The sequence below is a fragment of the Moschus berezovskii genome, chromosome 8 (assembly GCF_049115385.1).
Source record: "Moschus berezovskii isolate FMDL1 chromosome 8, NW_MosBer_1.0, whole genome shotgun sequence".
NCBI lineage: Eukaryota > Metazoa > Chordata > Mammalia > Artiodactyla > Moschidae > Moschus > Moschus berezovskii.
The window spans coordinates 99067749-99093563 of NC_142467.1; the positions used below are offsets into that span (position 1 = coordinate 99067749).

At 40.2% G+C, this 25815-nt stretch overlaps 1 protein-coding gene across 1 annotated transcript; it reads left to right on the forward strand.

Annotated features, from left to right (window-relative positions):
* Positions 1-1170: 1170 nt before the first annotated feature.
* Positions 1171-23956, forward strand: ZNF699 (zinc finger protein 699). The gene is made up of 6 exons (XM_055430895.2): positions 1171-1583; positions 5388-5440; positions 6631-6757; positions 14830-14928; positions 15607-15790; positions 16144-23956. Exons 2-6 carry the CDS (start codon positions 5393-5395, stop codon positions 17600-17602), a joined length of 1917 nt encoding a protein of 638 aa, XP_055286870.2. The 5' UTR covers positions 1171-1583; positions 5388-5392; the 3' UTR covers positions 17603-23956.
* Positions 23957-25815: the final 1859 nt, after the last annotated feature.

Below are 25815 nucleotides of genomic sequence, written 5' to 3' on the forward strand. Positions count from 1 at the left end.
CTATATCTGCAGAGTGACTATGACAATAGGATAACTGGTTCTGTGGATACCAGTAAGCCACCTTTTCCAGCTGCTCCTCTCCCCAGTGGGCTCCTGAACAAAGTAGCCACAGTGGCAGGGATGAAAGTTATGTACGAGCTCAGCAAAAACCTACTACCTCGGGATTTCTCTGGTGGTCTAGTGGTTGTGAAAGTGAAGTCACTCAGTCGTGTCCGACTCTTTGCGACCCCATGGACTATAGTGGACTATACTCCGCCAGGCTCCACCAGGGATTCTCCAGGCAAGAATACTGGAGTGGGTTGCCATTTCCTTCTCCAGGGAATCTTCCCGACCCAGGGATCGAACCCAGGGCTCCCACATTGCAGGCGGACGCTTTAACCTCTGAGCCACAAGGGAAGTAGTGGGAGAGTCGGACTGTGAAGAAAGCTGATTGCCGAAGAATTGATGCTTTTGAACTGTGGTGTTGGAGAAGACTCTTGAGAGTCCCTTGGACTGCAAGGAGATCCAACCAGTCCATCCTAAAGGAGATCAGTCCTGGGTGTTCATTGGAAGGACTGATGCTGACGCTGAAACTCCAATACTTTGGCCACCTCATGCGAAGAGGACTCACTGGAAAAGACTCTGATGCTGGGAGGGATTGGGGGCGGGAGGAGAAGGGGACGACAGAGAATGAGATGGCTGGATGGCATCACCGACTCGATGGACATGAGTTTGAGTGAACTCCGGGAGTTGGTGATGGACAGGGAGGCCTGGAGTGATTCATGGGGTCGCAAAGAGTCGGTCGCGACTGAGCGACTGAACTGAACTGAAGATTCTGTCTTGCAATGCTGGCAATACAGATTCAATCCCTGATTGGGGAACGAAAATCCCACATGGGAATTCAACTAAGCCACCCATCTAGGCTTGGTCGCGCCCCAGCTCCGCCCCACAGGCCTAGTCAATCAAGCCCCGCCACGGGCCTGGTCCCGCTCCAGCGTCATCCAACGCCAAGTCCTCGGCTGACCCGGCTCCGAGACCCAGTCGCGTCCCTTCCTGGAGGAAACTAGCACTTCTCCGCTTGCTCCTGGAAGCTGCCACCGCCCTCCCCATTTTCCCAGCTCCCGAGACCCGCCCCTTACGCTGTACGTGCTCCGAGACCGGAAGCAGCGGCACGCTTCTGCGCGTGCGCGAGCGGGCGGCCTTGTCTTCTTGCATCTCTGTCTAAATCTGATACAAATTTTCCCATCCAGTTCGGCCCAGCAGTACCCAAGTCTGGTGCTCGGGAGGTGGAGAACTCGGCCTTGGAATCTGTGGTCAAAAGGCTGCTGCTTGGGCTCCCCGCCGGGAGCGCTCCCCGCCGCTCCCGGGGTCTGTAGCAGCCGCGGCTGGTCCCCAACTCACTGAATCAGGAACTCTGTGAGGGTCCGGTAGTCGGGGTGAATCGGCTGCAGGCAAGAGTTGAAGAGCCATTCGCCTACTTAATCGGCCTCCAAAAGCATCCTCTGCTCTCTTTCCGTAAAGGAAAAGCATCCTTGCCATTCGGGTCACGGGGACGTGAGCCTCAACTTCGTCTCTGCGCCGGTCTGTGGATTTAGGTTTGTTCGGTGAGTGCGGGGTGACGTTTGCTTAACTCAGTCTGCATCTCTCCCTTCCAGGTGCAAGTAATACATTTTAACCTGTGATTTCTTTTTCTCTGACTGTGGGAGTTAGTTTGTTACGTTATATTCAGCTACATACTAGTGAACTGATTACTTAGTATCTTTTTAACCCGTTTGCCAGTTGCCGCTCTGAAATGTTAGTCAATTATCCATAGATTTTTTTTTGAATTTCACACCGCAAGTGATCATATGCCAGTTTTAGCGTTTTCTTTTTTATTCCTTATGTCTTATATTTTTGTTTATTTAGTGCGTTTGCCAGGACTTAAATGTAGAAAAGCATATAAATTGCATCCTTGCCTTGTTCCTGATCCCAGACGGAATTCTGTCATTTCATTATTAAATAGGATGTTTGTTATAGGTGTTTGTAGATAATATATATATTTTCTAATTAAAGCCTATTTCCTTCTAGTCCTAGTGGGTTAAATTATTATCATCAATGGGTATTGATAGAGATCAGTCACTATTTTGTATTGAAGGGGATAAGTCATATGATCTTTTTCTATTGATGTGAATTATATTTATCGTTTTAACTATATAAATCATTTTAACCACCCATCATTCCTAGGAGGAAATGAACTTAATTTGTGATTACTATCTTCATTATTAATTCCTGGACTGTACTTAATATTTTAATGTTTTGCCCTGTGTATACGAATGAGATCTTTCATATATGTGTGTGTGTGTGTACATGTACAAAAATACACATATATTTGAGTTTTGAGTCCCTTCCTGGTCTTGGAAATACACAGGAAAACACCCACTCAACAACAAAAAAGTAGAATTATGAATCTTTTACTTGTTTGGTGAACCTGTTTGTAAAAGGTTCTGTAGCGTCTATTTCCTTTGTAGGTATGTTCTAAACTGCTATTTTTTTTTCTTTAATGACTGAATGTAAACAGGTTTTGTATTTACAGTTTTATTTTGTTAACTTTTTTCACTTTATTTTTTTAAAATTGAAATATAGTTGATTTACAATGTTGTGTTAATTTCTTCTCTGCAGCAAAATGACTTACACATGTATACACATTCTTTTTTTATATAGTATATTCTTTTTCATTATAGTCTATCCAGGATATTGAATATAATTGCCTTTGCTCTTCAATAGGACCTTGTTGTTTATCCATTCTGTAGTTTGCATCTACTAATTCCAGACTCCTAGTCCATCCCTGTCCTATCTCCTCTCCCCTTTGGTAACCACAAATCTGTTCTCTATATCTGTTGAGTCTTTTTCCACTTTGTAGATCGGCTTGTTTGTGCCACATTTTAGATTCCATATATAAGTGATATCATATGGTATTTGTCTTTCACTTTCTGACTTAACTTCACTTAGTGTGATAATTTCTGGCTGTACCCGTGTTGCTGCAAATAGCATTATTCCTTTCTTTTTTTTTAATGGCTGAGTAGTGCCTAGAAAATCCCATGGATGGAGGAGCCTGGTAGGCTACAGTCCATGGGTCACTAAGGGTCGGACACGACTGAGCAACTTCAGTTTCACTTTTCACTTTCACATGTTGGAGAAGGAAATGGCAACCCACTCCAGTGTTCTTGCCTGGAGAATCCCAGGGATGGCGGAGCCTGGTGGGCTTCCGTCTATGGAGTCACACAGAGTCGGACACAACTGAAGTGACTTAGCAGCAGCAGCAGCAGTGTTCCATTTTAGATATGTACCACATTTTCTTTATTCATTCCTCCACTGATGGATATCTAGGTTGTTTATCTGACTTCACTGTTGTGAATAGTGCTGTTTTGAACGTAGGGAATTCATGTATCTTTTTGAATTGCTTTACTCCAGATATATGCCCGAGAGTGGGATTTTTGGATCATACAGTAGTTCTGTGTTTAGTTTTTTTAAGGAACCTTACATACTGTTCTCCACAATCGTACCAGTTTACATTCCTACCAACAGGTTGGGCATCTTCCCAACCCAGGTATCGAACCCAGGTCTCCCCCGCATTGCAGGCAGATCTTTACCAGCTGAGCTACCAGGGAAGCATTCAGTCACTAAGTTGTGTCCAACTGTTTGGAACCCCATGAACTGCAGCATGCCAGGCTTCCCTGTCCCTCACTATCTCCTGGAATTTGCTCAAACTCATGTCCATTGAGTTGGTGATACCATCCAGCCGACATCCATCTTCTGTCGTCCCCTTCTCCTCTTGCACTCAATCTTTCTCAGCCTCAGAGTCTTTTCCAATGAGTTGGTTCTTTGCATCAGATTGCCAAAATATCGAAGGTTCAGCATCAATCCTTCCAATGAGTATTCAGGGTTGATTTTCTTTAGGACTGACTGGTTTGATCGCCTTCCTGTCCAAGGGACTCTGAAAAGTCTTCCCTCCAATTAAAAATAAATTAATTAAAAAAAATCAGGAGCGCAAAGATAAAGCAGTTGAAGGGAATACTTCATTTGTTTACTCTCCATAGTGTGCCCAACAGCATTCTAGGCTAGACCCCGGTAATGTTAGGGCATAGGGGCCTCACTGATAACTAAATTATAAGGTATATGTTCAGAAATGCACTCTTTGGGCATTTAGCTTTCAAAGTAAATACACCTGGACACACACCCTCCCTCAGCCACTTTCTAATTGGATAACATTGAGCACATGTCTAAGTGACTAAGTTTCTATTGGCTCTACAATACATATTTGGTCACTGAAGACTGCTGTGCTTTCATTATTTGAAATTCATGCACTAGTGCTATAGATGCCACTGTCAGAGATGACACATATGCCAACTGCACTTCAGGTGTTCTTGTTCTGCTGTGACTATACCTCCTGTACAGGCAGAATTTGGCATGAGATGTCTTCTCTGCTGCCTGCATGTGAAATTCAGTCAGTTGTGCTGTTTCTCAAAAACCAGGTTTTGGAGACCCTGCAGCACTTGGAGGGGGAGGATCTCGTAGTCAGAGATTGAGTAGTAATACATATTGGCCTGCCAGGCAGTGCAGAAATAAATATTGGGTGTGGAACCCCCAGAGATCTGGCATACAAGTCACACTTTCCTCTGAGATGGAGTGTATATTCTTACTACTGAAGGCATTCTCTTATATTTTTAATGTTTTCATTATCATGGGCAGATTGACAGCTAAATTTTTTTATACTCCAGCTGACTCACAAAATGGACTCTTAAACCTTTTTTTTTTGAATGATCTACAAGAGTGAGAGGACTGTTTCTAGCTCTTGAGGAGATAAAATTGCTCCAACTTAGAAAAAAAAACATTTTGTTTTGTATTGGGGTGTAGCTAATTAACAATGTTGTGATAGTTTCAGGTGAGCAAGGAAGGCACTCAGCCATATATACATGTATCCATTCTTCCTTAAACTCCCCTCCCATCCAAGCCTCCACATAACATTGAACAGAGTTCCACAATAGGTCCTTGTTGGTTACCCACTTTAAATATAGCAGTGTGTACCTATCCATGCCAAACTCCCTAATTATCCCTTTCCCCTATCCTCCCCCCTGGCAGCCATAAGCTCCTTCTCTCTGTCTGTGAGTCTCTTTCTGTTTTGTAAGTAAGTTACTTTTTTTTTTCTTTCTTGCTCCATTTTCTCACAAGATCAGTGTGTATTTGCTTGGGTGTGCAGGGTCTTTGCATGTGTGTGTGTGTATATGTTTTGAGGAGAATGATCACTCATAACAGAAGTGCTGCCGAATCCACAGTCTAGATTGTGGAGACTGTGGGGACACCCAGATTCTCATGTCTTCTTTCTCCTGTCTTAGCTGTAACATCTCAATACTCTATCTTTCTTCATGAAGGGAACATGGAGGAAGAGAGAACAGCTGCTGAGTTACAGAAAAATGTGATACAGGTAAGTAAGAGCTAATAATTCTCCAAAAGAATATTTCAATTCCATCAGGTTATCTATGTCCTAAATTTAGAGCAGAGATCAACAACCTGTTCCTCCATCGGGTCACATAGTAAGCATTTTAGGCCATAGTTTCTATTTTACTCAGTTCTGCCATTTTATTGTTTTTTGTTTGTTTTGGGTAGCTTGTAGGATCTTATTTCCCTGACCAGGGACTGAACCTGTGCCCTCAGCAGTGAAAGCATGGAGTCCTAACCACTGGACTGCCAGGGATTTCCCATCAGTTCTGCCATTTTAGTGTGAAAGCAGCCATATACAGTGTATAAACAAATGTTTTATTGTGTCCCAGTAAAACTTTACTTATATAAACTTAGCTCATGTTCTATAATTTAAGAAAATATGACTGACTGTGGGTCTGGGTTGAATGTTATACTTCTTGCTGACTTCTGGGCTCCAGGTATATGGGGGGGAAAAGAGAAAAATAAAAGGTCCTTGTCCTTTGGGGATTTAAACCCCACCCAAATTTTATCTAGTGTTTTGTGTTGTGCTGATTGCTATGGTGGGGAATAAGGAAGCAGGTGAACTTGTTTCTGTAACAAGGAATTGTTTTTTAAATAGTTTTTTTTTTTTTTTTTGTTACAGTAGTTTTTCTATTTTACAGTAGAATGTTTTGTTACAGTTGCTTTTTCTGTTTTCTGTTTTGATTTTTTGGCCCCAAGGCATGTGGGATCTTAGCCCCTCAACCAAGGATTGAACCCACATGCCCTGCATTGGAAGGCACAGTCTTAAGCCCTGAACCTCCAGGGAAGTCCCTCTAACAAGGGATTTTTGCTTTGTTCAATATGGAAATTGTCATTTCATTTTTAGAGCATTTCTCTCATTTCTGCAATATGCTCTGGATGTTCTTGATTATTGTAAGAATGGAATTGGTCACCATCAAACAGTGGAAAAATAAATTTAGTATTTCAAAAATGTTGTTAAATCTGTGAGACAGAATTTGATCAGTCAGGATGCTTAGATAGAACGAGAAAGATCTGATGACTGAATCCTAGGGTAGATATTTGGGAGAAAAGAACCTTCTGAACTTCCTGTGAATTGATTCTCAGTTCCCCAGTAGTGTCAGCCTCATTCACCCTCCTGTACATGCTGGGGGAGTTGGTACCTTTCTGAACAAAGTATGTGGAATGTTTTAGGACACAGTGGTCTTCGAGGATGTGGCTGTGGACTTTACCCAAGAGGAGTGGGCTCTGCTGAATCTCACTCAGAGAAACCTCTACAGAGATGTGATGCTAGAAAACTTCCGGAACCTGGCCTCATTAGGTAAGGATGGTAACATTCCTCCAATGTTCTGTTATTTAGAAAACAGCTTTATCTTATAAATTGCCCTTGTTCTAGGATTTGGGTTGAGATACTGGAATAAATTGTTAAATAAGACAGACATGGTCACTGACCCCAAGGAGCTTATAGTCTAGTGGCTTCACCATGAAAATAAACATGTGTATTGTTAAAATATTTCACCAATATAAAACAAGCAAAAAAACTAGTGAACATTTCCCTACCCATTTTGCCACTGGTACTGAATGTAGAGTTTTCATTTTCTCAGGGTTGTAAAGTTTTCATTTTCTCTCCAGTACTGAAAGCTTTATTTTTCTTCATTCAGTCATTCTTTCATTCTTTAAGCATTTTTTTTGAGGATGAACTTGTATCAAACTGTTTTGAATATATACTATAGACAGTAAGATGTCATTGTATTCAAAATGCTTCAGTAATGGAAAAGATAAATATGAAATTAACATGAAGAAAAGAAAGAAAATAAACATATATATTGAACCAGCTTTTCCTTTTTCTTGTGGTCAGAATCCTCAAGGAGGCTTATTAAGTGTGTATGGTGTGGGCACAGACTTCAGGGGTCACTTTGGGGGACAGGGAGAAAATTGGTGTTTTGGGACCTTTTGAGAATTTTACTGCTGTTAATTCCATGTACCAAAAGATCACCAGTTTAACAAGCTGGGTTTATTCCTTGGAGCAGTGAGGGAGAAACACATGTTATGGGGAACAATGCAGTGTGTTAGAAAGTAAATATTATAGGATTTATATACTTAGGTCAAATGATTTGGGGGTAGGTTCATGACAACAGGCTATTCTGTTTTCCTAGGCCTTCCATAACAAAGTGTGACAAACTGGGTAGCTAGGAACAACAGAAAGTTATTCTTTTACTTTTTAAAAAATTTCCTCTACTTCTACTCCCCAGTCTTATTCTGTAGCTAGACAACTATTTTATTTATTTAGGCTGTGCTGGGTCTTTGCTGCACTTGGGCTTTCCCAAGTTGCAGTGAGTGGGGCTACTCTTTGTTGGGGTGCATGGACTTCTCACAGTGGTGGCTTCTATTGTTGGGGAGCCCAGGCTTTAGGTGCAAGGGCTTCGGTAGTTGTAGGGTGCGAAGGCTTCAGTAGTTGTGGTGCATAGGCTTAATTGCTCCATGGCATGTGGAATCTTCCTGTACCAGGGATCGAACCTGTGTCTCCTGCCTTGGCAGGCGTCTTCTGTACCACCTGTACTACCAGGGAAGTGTAAAATTTACTCTTCTGAATTTCAGGAGATTCCAGGAAGTCTGAAATCAGGGTGTCATGATCCTTCTGAAGGCTCAGGAAAAATCCCTTCTTGTCTCTTCCTAGCTTTTGGTTGTTGTTGGCAGTCCTTGGTTGGTAGCCACATCACTCTAATCTCTGCCTCCATCTTCATAGGGCCTTTGTCCTTTGTCTCTACATCTTTCTGTCCTTGTAGGGACACCAGTCATTGCATTTAGGGCCTACCCCAATCGAGTATAACTTAATGTTAACTTGATTACATCTGTAAATATCTGTTTCCAAATAAAGTAATGTTCTGAATTCTGGGTGGGCATGGATCTTTTTTTTTTTCCCCAGTACACTCTATTTTTCTTAGAGCAGTTTATAGACTCACAGCAAAATTAACTGGCAGGTACAAAGATTTCCCATAAATGTACTGCCTTCTGCCAGAGTGGTATATTTATTACAGTTGATGAACCTATATTGACACATCATTATCATGGTAAATCTCAAGTTTATATTAGTGTTCACTTTTGTTGTTGTACTTTGTTACAGTTTAGACAAATATGTGTTGACATTTCCACCATTATGGGCTTCCCTGGTGGCTCAGTAGTAAAGAACCCTCCTGACAATGCAGCAGATGTGCAGTTTGGATCCCTGGGTTGGGAAGATCCTCTGGAGTAAGAAATGGCAATCCACTCCAGGGTTCTTGCCTGGGAAATCCCATAGACAGAGGAGTGTGGCAGGCTATAGTCCATGGGGTCATGAAAGAGTAGGACAAAACTGATCAACTAAACAACAAGCATCCACCATTATAGTATCAGAGAGTAATTTCACTACTAAAAATCCTTTATCCCCCTCCACTCCAATTTATCTCTCCTTCCCTCCCAACTCCTGGCAGCCACTGATCTTTTTACTGTTCTCATAGTTTTGCCTTTTCCAGAATGTCATGTAGTTGGGATCACACAGTACATAGCCTTTTCAGATTGACTTTTTTCACTTACTAATATGCATTTAATGTTCTTCCATCTCTTCATGGCTTGATGGCTGATTTCTTTTTAGTGCTGAGTAATATTTTGTTGTCTGGATATACAGTACCAGTCTGTTTATCCATTCGCTCACTGAAGAACACCTTGATTGCTTCCAAGTTTTGGCAATTATTAATAAAACTGCTATAAACACCCACATGAAGGTTTTTGAGTAGATGTGTTTTTAACTCCTTTTGGTAACTTCCAGAGAGCATGATTGCTTGCTTATATGGCTAAGAGTATGTTTAATTTGGTAAGAAACTGCCAAATTGTATTCCAAAACAGCTGTACCATTTTGCATTCCCACCAGCTCCATATCCTCACCGGGACTTGGCCATTGTTTTAGGTATGTAGTGGTGGCTCATTGTTTTGATTTGCATTTTCCTGATGACATGTAATGTGGAACATCTTTTTTTTCATATACTTATTTGCTATCTATGTGTCTTCTTGGTAAGGCATCTGTTAAAGTCTTAGGCCCATTAAAAAAATTTTTTTTAATTGAAGTGTAGTTGGTTTACAGTGTTGTGTTTACAGCAGAAATTAAATTATATGTATTCTTCATATTCTTTTGGAGAAGAAAATGCAACCCACTCCAGTATTCTTGCCTGAAGAATTCCATGAACAGAGGAGCCTGGCAGGATATAGTCCATGGGATCACAGAGTCAGACATGACTGAGTAGCTAACACTTTTCATTTTCTTTTCCATTATGATTTATCATAGGATTTAAATATAGTTCCCCGTGCTATACAATAGGACCTTGTTGTTTATTTATTCTATATATAATAGTTTGCATCTGCTAATCCTAGATCCCAACCCATCCCTTGCCCTTGACAACCACAAGTCTGTTCTCTGTGTCTGCCAGTCTGTTTTTGTTTTGTAGATATGTTCCATTTGTGTTCTATTTTAGATTCCACATATTAAGTAAGATCATATGGTATTTGTCTTTCTCTTTTTGACTTACTTCGCTTAGTATGATAATCTCTAAGTCTATCCATGTTGCTACAAATGGGATTATTTCATTCTTTTTAATGGCTGAGTAATATTCCACTGTTTATGCATGCTGCATCTTCTTTATTCATTCATCTGTTGATGGACATTTGTGTTGTTTCCATGTCTTGGTTATTGTAATAAATAGTGCTGGTTTGAACATTGGGGTGCATGTGTCTTTTAGAATTATAGTTTTGTCTGGGTATATGCACAGGAGTGGGATTGCTGGATCATATGGCAACTGTACTTTTTGTTTCTTGAGAAACCTCCATACTGTTTTCCATAGTGACTGCACAAGTTTACATTCCCACCAACAATGTAGGTGGTAGTTCAGTTGCTAAGTCGTATCTGACTCTTTGTAACCCCATGGACAGCAGCACACCAGGCTTTACTACCTTCACTCTCTCCTGGATAGTGTAGGAGGGTTTCCTTTTCTCCATACCCTCTCCAGTGTTTGTTATTTGTAGACTTTTTAAAATTGATTAATCTTTTTATTGAAGGATAATTGCTTTCCAGAATTTTGTTGTTTTCTGTCAAACCTCAACATGAATCAGCCATAGGTATACATGTATCACCTCCCTTTTGAACCTCCCTCCCATCTCCCTCCCCATCCCACACCTCTAGGTTGATACAGAGCCCCTGTTTGAGTTTCCTGAGCCATACAGCAAATTCCTGTTGGCTGTCTATTTTACATATGGTAATGTAAGTTTCCATGTTACTCTTTGCACACATATTTGTAGACTTTTTAATAATCACCATTCTGACTGGTGTGAGGTGGAACATCCTTGTTTTGATTTGCATTTCTCTAATAATTAGTGATGATGAACATCTTTTCATGTGCCTGTTGGCCATTTGTATGTCTTCTTTAAGAGAGAAATGTCTAGGTCTTTTGCCTGTTTTTCAATTTTGTTGTTATTGAATTATAGGAGCTGTTTTGAGTTAAGGAGCTTAATTTTGGAAATTAAGTTCTTGTCCATTGCATCATTTGCAGATATTTTCTCTCAGCCTGTAGGTTGTCTTTTTGCTTTGTTTATGGTTTCCTTTGCTGTGCAAAAGCTTGTAAGTTTGACTTGGTCCCATTTGTTTATTTTTGCTTTTATTTCTCTTGCCTTGGGAGACTAACCTAAGAAAACATTTGTATGATTTATGTCAAAGAGTATTTTGCTTGTGTTCTCTTATAGGAGTTTTATGGTGTCTTGTCTTTTAAGCCATTTTGAGTATAGTTTTGTGTATGATGTGAGGGTGTGTTGTTTCCTTGATACACATGCAGCTGTCTAGCATTCCCAACACCACTTGCTGAAGAGACTTTTTCCACATTGTATATTCTTACTTTGGCCTATTTTTTAAAAATCAAGTTATTTTCTTATTGTTGTTTTAAGACTTCTGTGAATATTTTGGATAATAGTTCTTTATCACACATGTCTTTTGCAAATATATTCTCCAAGTATGTGACGTGTCTTTTCATTTTCTTGACAGTGTTTTACTCAGAGCAAAAATTTTTAATTTTAATGAAGATTAGCTTATCAGTTCTTACTTTCATGAATTGTGCTTTTCAGGTTACCTATTGTCTTTAACAATAAAAAGTTATTTTACCAACAGAAAATGGTTTACTTGGGAATAGCAGGGGAATTGGAATTTGAGATAAGAAAGCTATAACAAAAGCCATAGGCAAGTCCACAGAACAATGGAGAAGAATGTAATTTTGTAGAGAAAAATGAGGAAATTGGGAGAGGTTGTTTTGGATGAAAGTCCTTTGGAGAAAGGTGAGAGTTCAGGGTGATGATGGCTGAGTTGCTGAAGTAGTGATTTCTGATAGGAGATGCAATGTACATCTTTTCCTGTTAGGATTATAATTGGTGATTCTTGTTGGGGTCTCTGATGGACAATTCTCCCTGTAATTAATGTTGTGAAGAATTAGATGAAAGCTTCCTCTTCTGGCCTCTTAACTCCATTTTAGTGAAGTTTTCCTTGATTAATTTTCATGTATCTAACAAATCACTAGATCTTAGGGCATCTACATTTTTTCCCTGTTATCTTTTAGGAATTCCATAGTTTTATGTTTTACATTTAGATTTGTGATTCATTTTGAGCTAACTTTTTACTCTCTGTTGATGGACCCCAAGTTGTCCCAAAGCCCTGTGTGCCTCCCTGTGTATTTTAGTTAATTTTTTGCAAGTCTGTGTCAAGACTTTTTTTTTTTTTCAGTCCAGTTCAGTTCAGTTCAGTCGCTCAGTCATGTCCGACTCTCCGTGACCCCATGAATCACAGCACACCAGGCCTCCCTGTCCATCACCAACTCCCGGAGTTCACTCAAACTCATGTCCACAGAGTCGGTGATGCCATCCAGCCATCTCATTCTCTGTCGTCCCCTTCTCCTCCCGCCCCCAACCTTTCCCAGCATCAGAGTCTTTTCCAGTGAGTCAACTCGTCGCATGAGGTGGCCAAAGTATTGGAGTTTCAGCTTTAGCATCAGTCCTTCCAATGAACACCCAGGATCGATCTCCCTTAGAATGGACTGGTTGGATCTCCTTGTGGTACAAGGGACTCTCAAGAGTTTTCTCCAGCACCACAGTTCAAAAGCATCAATTCTTCGGTGATCAGCCTTCTTCACAGTCCAGCTCTCACATCCATACATGACCACGGGAAAAACCATAGTCAAGGCTATGGTTTTTCCCGTGGAAATGTACCTTAATGTCTAGTAGTTGTTTTAGCACCATTTGTTGGAAAGACTTGTTTTTTTCTCTGTTGTATTACCTTTGAGACTTTGTCAAAGATAAGGTGACTATATTTATGTGGGTCTATTTATAGACTCTCTATTCTATTCCATTTGCAGCCATGAAATTAAAAGACGCTTGCTCCTTGGAAGGAAAGTTATGACCAACCTTGATAGTATATTAAAAATCAGAGACATTACTTTGCCAACCAAGGTCCGTCTAGTCAAGGCAATGGTTTTTCCAGTGGTCATGTATGGATGTGAGAGTTGGACTGTGAAGAAAGCTGATTGCCGAAGAATCGATGCTTTTGAACTGTGGTGTTGGAGAAAACTCTTGAGAGTCCCTTATACTGCAAGGAGATCCAACCAGTCCATTCTAGAGGAGATCAATCCTGGATGTTCATGGAGGGACTGATGCTAAAGCTGAAGCTGCAATACTTTGGCCACCTCATGCGACGAGTTGACTCACTGGAAAAGACTCTGATGCTGGGAAAGGTTGGGGGCAGGAGGAGAAGGGGACGACAGAAATGAGATGGCTGGATGGCATCACCGACTCTGTGGACATGAGTTTGAGTGAACTCCGGGAGTTGGTGATGGACAGGGAGGCCTGGCATGCTGTGATTCATGGGGTCGCGGAGAGTCGGACACGACTGAGCAACTGAACTGAACTGAACTGAACTGAATTCTATTCCATTGGTTTATTTAGATATGAATTTTTGAGGGCCACTGTCACCCCAGTTCGCAGGTAGTCATTTTAGATTGGATGCTGACAGAAAGCAGGGGAAATTCTAGTAATATTTTGTCCCTAGGCTAAATCATGAGGTAGCCTTATTTTTTTTTCATTTTATCGTGGTTTTGGAGTAACCTTGTCTAAGACTGGTATTTGGACATTATTTATCTTCAACAGGAGAACAAAATATCCTGCCTGTGAGTATTGGACCAACTTCTGATAATATCGAAGTCTATGTGTGAATATCAGATCAATTCTATTCATTAGACTGCCCCCTCCCCTTAAAAGATAAATTAGATATTTTGTTGCAGTTAAACTCACACTTGTGAAACAGTTCACCTCAGATTTGGACTTGAACTCGTGTGTCAGAGCTTGAACTCATGTGCCAGGACTCGAACTTGGTCAAAATCCAGTTTGGGACTTGAACTCATGAGGCTGGAACTTCAACCTGGCCAAAACCCATGGTCTTCCAACTGAGATCACATACCTAGTTTCTGGACTTAATGAAGGTCAGATTCTTTGTATCTCAGTGCAAAAGGAACAGCAAGAAGCAAACTGATAGGCAAAAAGTAGATAGGATGCTTGTAAGAGATGTAAGTGGATAGGTGAGGGAGCCCTGCACTGAGGATTAAGTGGGCTATAATTTTATTGTCAAAGGAAAGTGAGGGAGGGGAAAGGACCGCCTTCTTTGAGTTGATTTCAGGTTTACATCACTAGTTCCTTCTTTGTATCAGGCCCAAGAATGTCTGACCCTGTGTGGTCAATGTAGAATTGTCACGTGTGCATGCATGCTCAGTCATGTCTGACTCTTTGAGATCCCATAGACTGTAGCCCACCAGACTCCCCTGTCCATGGAATTTTCCAAGTAAGAATAGTGGAGTGGCTTGCCATTTCCTACTTCAGAGGGTCTTCCCAGAGGGTCTTTCCCTTCAGAGGGTTCAGTAGGGGTTGAACCTACGAATCCTGCTTTGGCAGGCAGAGTTTTGACCACTGGTGCCACATTGTCATAGCATTTATTCAAATCAGTAGAAGGGGGGTGACTTTTTTCTTTCAACTAATGACCTGGGGCCTATCTTGTGCTTTTATAAATGGCAGTATAGTTAAACAAGCCTGCTTTGTTCCACCATGGTCTAATAGCTTTTTGAGCATCATTAACTTCCACTGGTCTCTCAAAGTTCCCTAGGTTTCCCTCTTTATCTATAATCCACTACTGGGACTTCTGCATAACTATCCTATCCTGTATAACTATCCTATTCTATCCCTATCACTTGCTTTAGAGTATCAGAAGAGCAGCTTTTGCTCTGTTTCATAGAAATATTTGTGGTAACTTGCTTTCCCTCATGATATACCTTTCTGTGTGAACAGGGTATCCACTACACAAACACTATCTGATCTCACAGTGGAAACAAGAAGAGGACCTAGAGACAGTGGAGAGAAGACCTACCCAGGGGGAGCATCAGGAAGGCAAGAATCCTTGGGTGAAACTGATGTGGTTGGGGGATATTACATTTGGAGAAAATAACATAAAATAAAAATGAAGCTTCATTTTGTCTGAGGAAGCTGAGCTTCCACAGACACCTTAGATTACTATTTTATTTATTTAAAAATTTTTTATTTTTTACTGTGCTGGATCTTCATTGCTTTGCATGGGCTTTTCTCTAGTTGCAGAGAGTGGGGTCTGCCCTCTAGTTGTAGTGCCTGGGCTTTGCAGCTTGTGGGCTCGAGGGTATGGGCTTAGTAGTTACAGCACACTGGCTTAGTTGCTCTGTGGCATGTGGAATCTTCCCGGACCATGGATTGAACTGGTGTCCCCTGCGTTGGCAAGTGGATTCTTATCCACTGTGCCACCAGGAAAGTCCTTGATTACTATTTTGAGTTTTCAGTCCTCTCACCTGTTCCTTGTTCTTGGGAAAGACCACATTTCCTCTTTGTAATGTAGTATTTGGTCATGTGTGTTTTATTCTGTTTCTTTTTGTTTTGTTCTCCTAGTAATATCTTGTTTATGTTACCATCAGTCTCCATCATCATGGGGTTATTTCCTAGTCACTTCGCTATTTTGATCGTGTGCTTATTACCAAAGTCCTGAACTAGCCACACTGCCAAAGTCCTTTGCTCATGGGTGCCTTTGCTACTTTGTTTCAGGTTTCGAGATTCAACTTAAAATTAATGAATCAGTCACTCCACAAGATACTTACGGAGAAAAAATATCCAATGAGCAGGATGTAGTAGGATTCAAAAGGAGTGATTCCTCATTGTCCATTTTACACAAAATCTGGGAATACCATGATATTGATTATCAGAACACAAGCTACGAGAGACATTTGAGGTAAGTACCATTCATATAAGAGACAAGTAGTGTGTTAGGAAAGAATCTTAAAATATCACAGAATTAAAAAAAGAAAAATCTAAAACTTAGTCAAAAATTGTAATTTCATAGACTTTTCATAAGGTATTTTTTTTCACAAGTGAGACTTGAGCCCTTCCATATTTGACATGTAAATCATTGAGCAACCATCAGAAAAATCTCATAGGTCAAAAACTCAGTCATAATATTGTCTGTCTTAGAGCACTATGTGAGTACTTTCATCTTATCATTGGACAGGGCAGAAAAACACACATAGTCACTGAAAATGGGAAAAATTTACTTGCCACTAATAATGTGCTTTTTATTTTTGAAAGAAATCATGGGGTTGACAACATCTATGAACATAATGAAGAAAATCAGTGTGGACAAACCTTCAACCAGATTTCACACCTTAATATACTCAAGAGAACTACCGAAGTAAGAGCCTATGAGTGCCATGCTTGTAAAAAGGCCTTCACAGATCATTTATCCCTGAAGAATCACATTAGGTCTCACACTGGTAGCAAACCCTATCAGTGTAAGGAATGTGGGAAAGCTTTCCATTTTTTTGCTTGTTTTAAGAAGCATATGAAAACTCCCACTGAAGAGAAACCCTACGAATGTAAGGAATGTACCAAAGCCTTCAGTTGTTCTTCCTTCTTTCGGGCACATATGAAGATTCATGCAGGAAAGACAAGTTGCGAATGCAGGGAATGTGGGAAAACGTTTAGCTGTTCTTCATCCCTCACAGAACACAAAAGAATTCACAGTGGAGATAAGCCTTATGAATGTAAGGAGTGTGGGAAAGCCTTTAGTTGTTCGTCCTCACTCTCCAAACACAAAAGAATTCACAGTGGAGATAAGCCATATGAGTGTAAGGAGTGTGGGAAGGCCTTCAGTTCCTCCTCTCACCTTATCATACATATAAGAATCCATACTGGAGAAAAGCCTTATGAATGTAAAGAGTGTGGGAAAGCCTTCAGTGAGTCCTCAAAGCTCACTGTACATGTTAGAACACATACAGGCGAGAAACCCTATAAATGTAAGGAATGTGGGAAAGCCTACAACTGTCCATCCTCCTTGAGCATCCACATGAGAAAACACACAGGGGAAAAACCCTATGAATGCCTAGAATGTGGGAAAGCTTTCTATCTTCCCACTTCCCTGAATACACATGTGAAAAATCAGAGTAGAGAGAAACCCTATGAATGTAAAGAATGTGGAAAAGCCTTCAGTTGCCCCTCGTCCTTTCGAGCACATGTGAGAGATCACACTGGAAAGGCACAGTACGAATGTAAGGAATGTGGGAAAGCCTTCAGTCGTTCCTCATCCCTCACTGAACACTTAAGAACTCACAGCGGAGAAAAGCCTTATGAATGCAAGGAATGTGGGAAAGCCTTCATCAGTTCATCCCACCTGACGGTACATATAAGAACTCACACTGGGGAGAAACCTTATGAATGTAAGAAATGTGGAAAAGCCTTCATTTACCCCTCAGCCCTTAGGATCCACATGAGAACACACACTGGGGAGAAACCCTATGAATGTAAGGAATGTGGGAAAGCCTTTCGCCATTCTTCATACCTGACTGTCCATACAAGGATGCACACTGGAGAGAAACCCTTTGAATGTCTGGAATGTGGGAAAGCTTTCAGTTGTCCTTCATCCTTTCGAAGACATGTAAGAAGCCACACTGGTGAGAAGCCCTATGAATGTAAGGAGTGTGGGAAAGCCTTTGTTTGTCCCGCTTACTTCCGAAGACATGTGAAAACTCACACTAGAGAAAATGTATAAAGTAAGGAATGAGGGAATGTCTTTAATGCTTTCTCAAAGCTTAGGCAGAACGTGAGATCTCACACTGTGGAGACACCCTATGAATGTAAGAAATTGTCGCTCATCTTTTGGAAAAACCCATAACTGAGAGAAACTGTGTATGTAAATCAAGTGGTAATACCTCCATGACCATCACTTATTGTGTTGTAAGAAAATTCATACTTGAAGCAAAGATCAGTGCCTCATCCTTAAAGTGGGCTACTGCTGGCTCATTGATTTCATTTTAATTTTCTGATATGAATGTTTAAGGTGATAAAATTTCTCTAATACCCTTTAGCTCTAGCCACACATGTTTTATTATGAGGTGCTTTTATTTTGGTTCAAATGTAAATGTTATTTCTATTACAGAGTTTTCTGGACCCATTGGGCATTTAAAGTCTATTTTTTATACATAGGCATGAGTGATCTTTTAATATTATTAGTTACTAATTAAGTCTCCTTGTTCTCTAAGTGTGCAGTCATTGTGGCATCGACATTCCAGTATTTGTAGTTTCTTTTGTAAATGGTAATTTCATTTTGATCTAGTATGGCAGAAACTGGAAATTACCTACCCACTATCCTCCCACCCCCGCCTCTTTCTTTCTTTCTTTACAAAAAAACTATTAGTTTTTACCATTAAAAGCTTCCCTTGTCTAATAAGTAATCCAGTGGAAATTAATAAGTGCAAAAGCCTTGATAGAAGAGTCTCAACTGTTATGGTATTTTTGTATTTTGTTCTTTATCCTTGCTTATGACTGGGAATTGGACCCAATGTTTTGAACTTTTAGAGACCTTGCAACAGGAAAGCTACAAGTAAAGTTGGTTGGGCTGGCTTATGTTTTGTTACTGTGGACGTGGCTGGGACTCCATTTCCCAGAGTCAGTTCTTTATCTAGTTCCAGGATTGAGTTGTCTAAAATAAGAGTTTGTGTGAGAATTGGAAGGCAGAGGGAAGAAACCATTATTCTGAGTTTGTGGGGGCAACAAGACAAGGAGACAGATGCATGGGGGCCTGGCAAGTTTCAGTTTCCAGCTTTTTCCCTAATTATTGGACTTGCTGATCAACACTGGCTCAAAGCAGAACACAGAATGCTTGACTTTCATTATCTCAGAGCCAGCCACTCCATAGATACCTTCATAAATTTCTACATCATGGCCATCCACAGCTTCTTGGATTTTTCTGGCAAGTTCTTGCATTGTAATTTTGCTGATATTACAGTCCCTCTGGCATATCTGTTGACTGCATAGAGTTGGCTCCAGTTTGGATAAGGGTTGTTATCATCTACATGGTCCAAAGTGTGCTAATCTTAAGTATACAGCTTGGTGAAATTTTACACTAAATACTGTGACAAACAGAACTTTTCCAGGATTTCAGAAAGTTCATTCATCTGTTTTCTCAATAATTGCAGTGGGGACTTTCCTGGTGGTCCTGGGGCTAAGAATCTGCCTGCCAATGCAGGGGGCTGGGGTTTAATCCCTGGTTGAAGTGAGGTGAAGTGAAGTGAAGTCACTCAGTCATGTCCGACTCTTTGCGATCCTGTGGACTGTAGCCCACCAGGCTCCTCTGTCCAAGGGATTCTCCTGGCAAGAATACTGGAGTGGGTTGCCATTTCCTTCTCCAGGGGATCTTCCCGACCGAGGGAGCGAACCCAGGTCTCCCGCATTGCAGGCAGATGCTTTAACCTCTGAGCCACTGGGGAAGCCCAGGTTAGGGAACTAGATCTCACATGCCACAACTAAAGATCCTGCATACTGCAACTAAGACTTAGTGCAGCCAAATAAATAAATAAAAATAAAATAAATATTAAAAAATGTTGCTCCACAATTTTGCCTTTGATTATAACTTATTAAGTTTGCTTGTTCTTGATCTTCATGTAAATGTCAAGATAAAATATGTACAGTTACATGTTTGGCTTCTTTTTTCAATATAATGTCTAATTTGCCTCTTAATTGCTATTTAGGCATACTATGAACTTATGTCTCTTGTTACATGCTTTGAATATAAGAATGAAATTATTGAATCACAGGATAGACTTTATATTTAGGTAAGTATTCCAGTTTTTCAAAAACAATTCCACTTATAATCCTAAAAGCAATGAATGAAGGTCCTAACTGTTCCACATGCTTGATTAGCACTTTCTGATTTTAGCTGTTCAACACAGAATGTACTATTATCTTGTTTCTCATTTTAATTTGCATTTACCTGATATGTAACAATGGTGAATATTTTTTTATATGCTTATTGATTATTTGGATATCTGGTCATTTTGGCTGTGTGACTTGCAGGTTCTTAGTTCCCTGACCAGAGATTAAACCTGGGCCATGATAGTGAAAGCCTGGAATCCTAACCACTAGGCAACCAGGCAACTCCCTGGATATCTTCTTTTTGGGGATACCTGTTGAAGTAGTTCACCCATTTTTGGTTCCTTTTCTATTTGAAAGGTTTCCTGTGGTTGTGTGTGTGTGTGCTCAGTTGATCAGTCATGTCCAACTCTTTGCAACCGCAGGGACTATAGCCCTCTAGTGCCCTCTGTCCATGGAATTCTCCCGGCAAGAATACTGGAGTGGGTAGCTCTTCCCTTCTCCAGGGGATCTTACTGACCAGAGATAAACCTCAGGTCTCCTGCATTTCAGGTGAATTCTTTGCTGTCTGAGCTACCAGGGAAGTCAGGTAAGCCCTGACTATAGTTAGATCTCGAGAATTTATTTATCTTCTATCTGGCAGTTTGCATCCTTTGATCAGTATCTCCCCATTATCCCCACCCCTAGTCCCTGAAGAAAATGGTTGCATGAAATCAAGATTAAATTGTGTAGAGTCCACAGAGATAAGAAAGATCTGTATCTGTGCCAGTGAATGTAGGAGCATGTGAGAATACATAGCTGAGATCTAAAAATATTATAGAAAATTGTAATTTGTATTGGCCCCATTTTAAAACTAAGAAACTGACATTTCAATAGGCTGCGTAACAGAGTTTTTAGAAATAGTAGGTATTAGTAGTTTCAGCTACAATTCATACTTAGAATTACAAGTTGATTCAAAAGAGTAAATATGGACTTCACTTTCATGAGAGGACTATAAAAGAATTTGGGAGCCATATCTTAAAACTGCTGCTTTTGTGCGTGATCAGTCACTCAGTCATGTTCAATTCTTTGTGACCCCAAGGACTGTAGCCCACCAGGCTCCTCTGTCCATGGGATTTCCCAGGCAAGAATACTGAAGTGGGTTCCCATTTCCTTCTCCAGGCGATCTTCAGACCCAGGGATTGAACCCACGTCTCCTGTGTCTCCTGCATTGGCAGGAGAATTCTTTTGCACTACACCACCTGGGAAGCCCTTTCTCTGGTTATTTATACTTTTTAAACGTATGTAAATGTCTCTATCTAGTTACATACATATACATAAAACATATTTTATATATAGGTAAATTATGTATACTGTATATACCTGTATTGCAGATAGTTTTTCCCAGTCTCCGGCTTGTCTTCATTCTTTTCATTTTTGTTTAAATGAATTAAATAGTTTGATTACAGAAAAATTCTTGGGTATAACTAATTGCAGAGATGGCTGGATCCTGGAGCTAAAAAGATGTTATCTGGATGAATTCTGCCTCCATTCCTTGACTGTGCATCTTTCTGTATTAACTATTCCTCCTGGTGGGCTCTTTCGCTCCACAGTGGCCCTCAGAAGATCCAAGCTGCTTTCTTTCCAGGTTGACGTGTCAGGGAGAAGAGAGTGATTTTCATTGTGATCAATTCCAATATGCCTGTTATAGTTCAATCTAATTGGCTTACTTGCCAACTGTTATCAGTTCATTGTGGCCAGAGGAATACGATTCTTTGGTTGGTTTAGGACTGGTTTCTCACTGAATCTTGTTGTTCAGTTGCTAAGTCATGTCAGAATCTTTGTGACCCAATGGACTGAGGCACACCAGGCTTCCCTGTCCTTCACTATCTCCTGGAGTTTGCTCAAACTCATGTCCATTGAGTTGGTGATGCCATCCAACCATCTCATTCTCTATCACCCCCTTCTCCTCCTGCCCTCAATCTTTCCCATCATCAGGGTGATTTCCAATGAATTGGCTCTATGAATCAGGTGGTCAAAATATTGGAGCTTCAGTTTCAGTAACGGTCCTTCCAATGAATAATCAGGGTTGATTTCATGCTGTATATGGTGAAGGGGGAAGGCAGCAGGGGCAGATAGGGTATAGTAATATATGTAATTATTTCTATTAATGGGCTTCCCTGGTGGCTCAGAGGTTAAAGCATCTGCCTCCAATGTGGGAGACCCGGGTTCGATCCTTGGGTCAGGAAGATCCCCTGGAGAAGGAAACGGTAACCCACTCCAGTATTCTTGCCTGGAGAATCCCATGGATAGAGAAGCATGGTAGGCTACAGTCCACAGGGTCGCAAAGAGTTGGACACGACTGAGCGACGGAACGGAACGGAACAGAATAGATGTAATAATAACATTAGCCAACACAATATGCTTACTCTGATTTTAGCAGTGGGAGGACAGTATGAAATCTGGGAACTCTCAGCCAGCCATAGTTCAAGAAATTTTTCAGAAAGGGTTGATTATGTTACCATCTCTTTTGATTGCTGAAGATGATTTCTCAGTCTTTACGTAATTTTGCAATATTTTTAGCAAGAGCCTTCCCACTTTTTTATTCATCAAGATTGTCATGCCTTCTCTATTTCCCACTTGATTCTATATTAATTTTAGGATCTCCTTAGCAATTTTCACAAAACTTTTGGGACTGCTTGGAATTGCATTGACTTTATGGAATAATGTGAATAAAATTAACATCTTTACAACACTAAGTCTTCTAGTTGATGAACCTAAAATAATTGTTCATTTATCTAGATCATCTTTAATTCCTCTTAACAGTTTTTTTTTTTTTTTTTTAGTTTCTATTGTAGAGGTCTTGAATAACTTTATTTCTAGGTTTGTGGTATGTTTTCCTTTGTAAATATTTTTATTTAATTTTTGATTTTGGGGGCTGGATAGCACATAGAATTGCAATTTCCTTTTGCACATTGAACTTTTATCCATGACATTTATAAATTCAATTATTTATTCAAATAATTTATGAGTTATTTTGGATTTTCGTTGTATGCAATCTTGTCAACTCCAATAAAAGAAAGTCTTACTTGATTTCTAAATTTTACCTTTTCTTTTTCTTGCCTCATTGCTTTATAGTAATAAATAGAAATGATGAAAGTGAACATCTTTGCATTCTTCCTGATCTTAGGGGAAAATGTTCCATATTTTGCCGTTAAGTATATTAACAGTTATAAGTTTTTCATAGATAACTTTTAAAAATGAAAGGAATCCTGTTCTACTATCTACTATCTATTCCTCAATTGTGAAGATGTTTTTGAAAAAATACCTTGTAACTTAAAAAGATCTTAACTTGAGGATAATTGCTTTACAATGTATTGGTTTCTGCTGTACAATAACATAAATCATCCATAATCAGCCATAAGTGCATATATATGGGAAGAGTTTTTTAAATCATTAATGGATAATGGATTTTATCTAGTGCCTTTTTTGTCTATGTCAGGGTCTTTAAAAAATAATTCCTTGGTCTCTTAATGTGGAGAATTACTACATTCCTTGATTTTCAAGTGGTAAGACAACATGTATTCCTGGAGTAAACCATACTTAGAAATGTTATAGATTAGCTTATTAACCTACTTATTTTGCTAGATTCAAAATGCTATTTAAAAAAATTATTTCTGTGTCTGTGTTAATGAGGTTTGTCTTGTAATTTCTTTTATGTCAGTATGCTTTGTATCAGGTTCATGCTGCCTCACAAAAGTTGGACACTGTTCTGAAGACTTTATATGAAATTTGAACTATCTACTATCTGTTCCTTATATGTTTGGAAAAATTCACCAGGGAATCTATATTTGGGTTTTCTTCACAGGAAACTTTTGTAAAATAGTTTTACTGGTGAATCTGTGTGTGTGTGTGTGTGTGTGTGTGTGTGTGTGTGTGTGTAATGCTTATTTGTGTTAGACTCTTTGCAACCCCATGGACTGTAGCCTGCCAGGTGCCACTGTTTATGGAATTTTCCAGGCAAGAATACTGGAGTGGGTTGCCATTTCCTACTCCAGTGGTGACTTATATTGAATGTATAAATAGACTGAAGATTATTTAAAATTTGTACTTGTTTTGCTATATTGTATCTGTCCATTCCATAACTTTCCAAATTTGTTGGCCTAAAGTTATTAATAAAATCCTATAATTTACTTTTAATGTCTAAAAGTTGTAATGATACTAATATCTCCTTTTTCATTCCTGATCTTGGTAATTTATCAAGTATCACATCCATACATGACCATGGGAAAAACAATAGCCTTGACTAAACGGACCTTTGTTGGCAAAGTAATGTCTCTGCTTTTTAATATGCTATCTAGATTGGTCATAACTTTCCTTCCAAGGAGTAAGTGTCTTTTAATTTCATGGCTGCAATCAGCATCTGCAGTGATTTTGGAGCCCCCAGAAAATAAAGTCTGACACTGTTTCCACTGTTTCCCCATCTATTTCCCATGAAGTGATGGGACCAGATGCCATGATCTTTGTTTTCTGAATGTTGAGCTTCAAGCCAACCTTTTCACTCTCCTCTTTCACTTTCATCAAGAGGCTTTTGAGTTCGTCTTCACTTTCTGCCATAAGGGTGGTGTCATCTGCATATCTGAGGTTATTGATATTTCTTCCGGCAATCTTGATTCCAGCTTGTGCTTCTTCCAGCCCAGAGTTTCTCATTATGTACTCTGCATATAAGTTAAATAAGCAAGGTGACAATATACAACCTTGACATACTCCTTTTTCTGTTTGGAACCAGTCCGTTGTTCCATGTCCAGTTCTTTTTTGTTGTTGCTTTATTTTTTATTTTTATTTTATTTTTTAAAAATCTTTTATTGAAGGCAAATTATCTTACATTATGGTTTTTCCCGTGGTCATGTATGGATGTGAGAGTTGGACTGTGAAGAAAGCTGATCGCCGAAGAATTGATGCTTTTGAACTGTGGTGTTGGAGAAGACTCTTGAGAGTCCCTTGTACTGCAAGGAGATCCAACCAGTCCATTCTAAAGGAGATCAATCCTGGGTGTTCATTGGAAGGACTGATGCTGAAGCTGAAACTCCAATACTTTGGCCACCTCATGCGACGGGTTGACTCACTGGAAAAGACTCTGATGCTGGGAAAGGTTGGGGGTGGGAGGAGAAGGGGACGATAGAGAATGAGATGGCTGGATGGCATCATTGATTCTGTGGACATGAGTTTGAGTGAACTCCGGGAGTTGGTGATGGACAGGGAGGCCTGGTGTGCTGTGATTCATGGGGTCGCGGAGAGTCGGACACGACTAAGCGACTGAACTGAACTGAACTGTATTGGTTGGTTTTACCATATATTGACACGAATCTGCCCCGGGTGTACATATGTTCCCTTTCTTGAACCCCCGTGTCCAGTTCTAACCGTTGCTTCCTGACCTGCATACAGGTTTCTCAAGAGGCAGGTCAGGTAGTTTGGTATTCCCATCTCTTTCAGAATTTTCCACAGTTTGTTGTGATCCACACAGTCAAAGGCTTTGGCATAGTCAATGAAGCAGAAATAGATGTTTTTCTGGAAGTCTCTTGCTTTCTCCATGATCCAGCGGATGTTGGCAATTTGATCTCTGGTGCCTCTGCCTTTTCTAAAACCTGCCTGAACATCTGGAACTTCACGGTTCACATATTGCTGAAGCCTGGCTTGGAGTTTTTGAGCATGACTTTACTAGCGTGTGAGATGAGTGCAATTGTGCGGTAGTTTGAGCATTCTTTGGCATTGCTTTTCTTTGGGATTTAAATGAAGACTGACATTTTCCAGTCCTGTGGCCAGTGCTGAGGTTTCCAAATCTGCTGGCATATTGAGTGCAGCACTTTCACAGCATCATCTTTCAGGATTTGAAATAGCGCAATTGGAATTCCATCACCTCCACTAGTTTTGTTTGTAGTGATGCTTTCTAAGGCCCACTTGACTTCACAGTCTAAGAAGTTTGGCTCCAGGTGAATGATCACGCCATCGTGATTATCTTGGTCGTGAAGATCTTTTTTGTACAGTTTTTCTGTGTATTCTTGCCACCTCTTCTTAATATCTTCTGCTTCTGTTAGGTCCATACCATTTCTGTCCTTGATCTAGCCCATCTTTGCA

Coding starts and splice junctions, on each gene's coding strand:
- ZNF699 (XM_055430895.2), top strand. CDS start 5,393: ATGGAGGAAGAGAGAACAGCTGCTGAGTTACAGAAAAATGTGATACAG. Junction 5,441..6,630: donor TACAGAAAAATGTGATACAG/GTAAGTAAGAGC, acceptor GGAATGTTTTAG/GACACAGTGGTCTTCGAGGA. Junction 6,758..14,829: donor CCGGAACCTGGCCTCATTAG/GTAAGGATGGTA, acceptor CTGTGTGAACAG/GGTATCCACTACACAAACAC.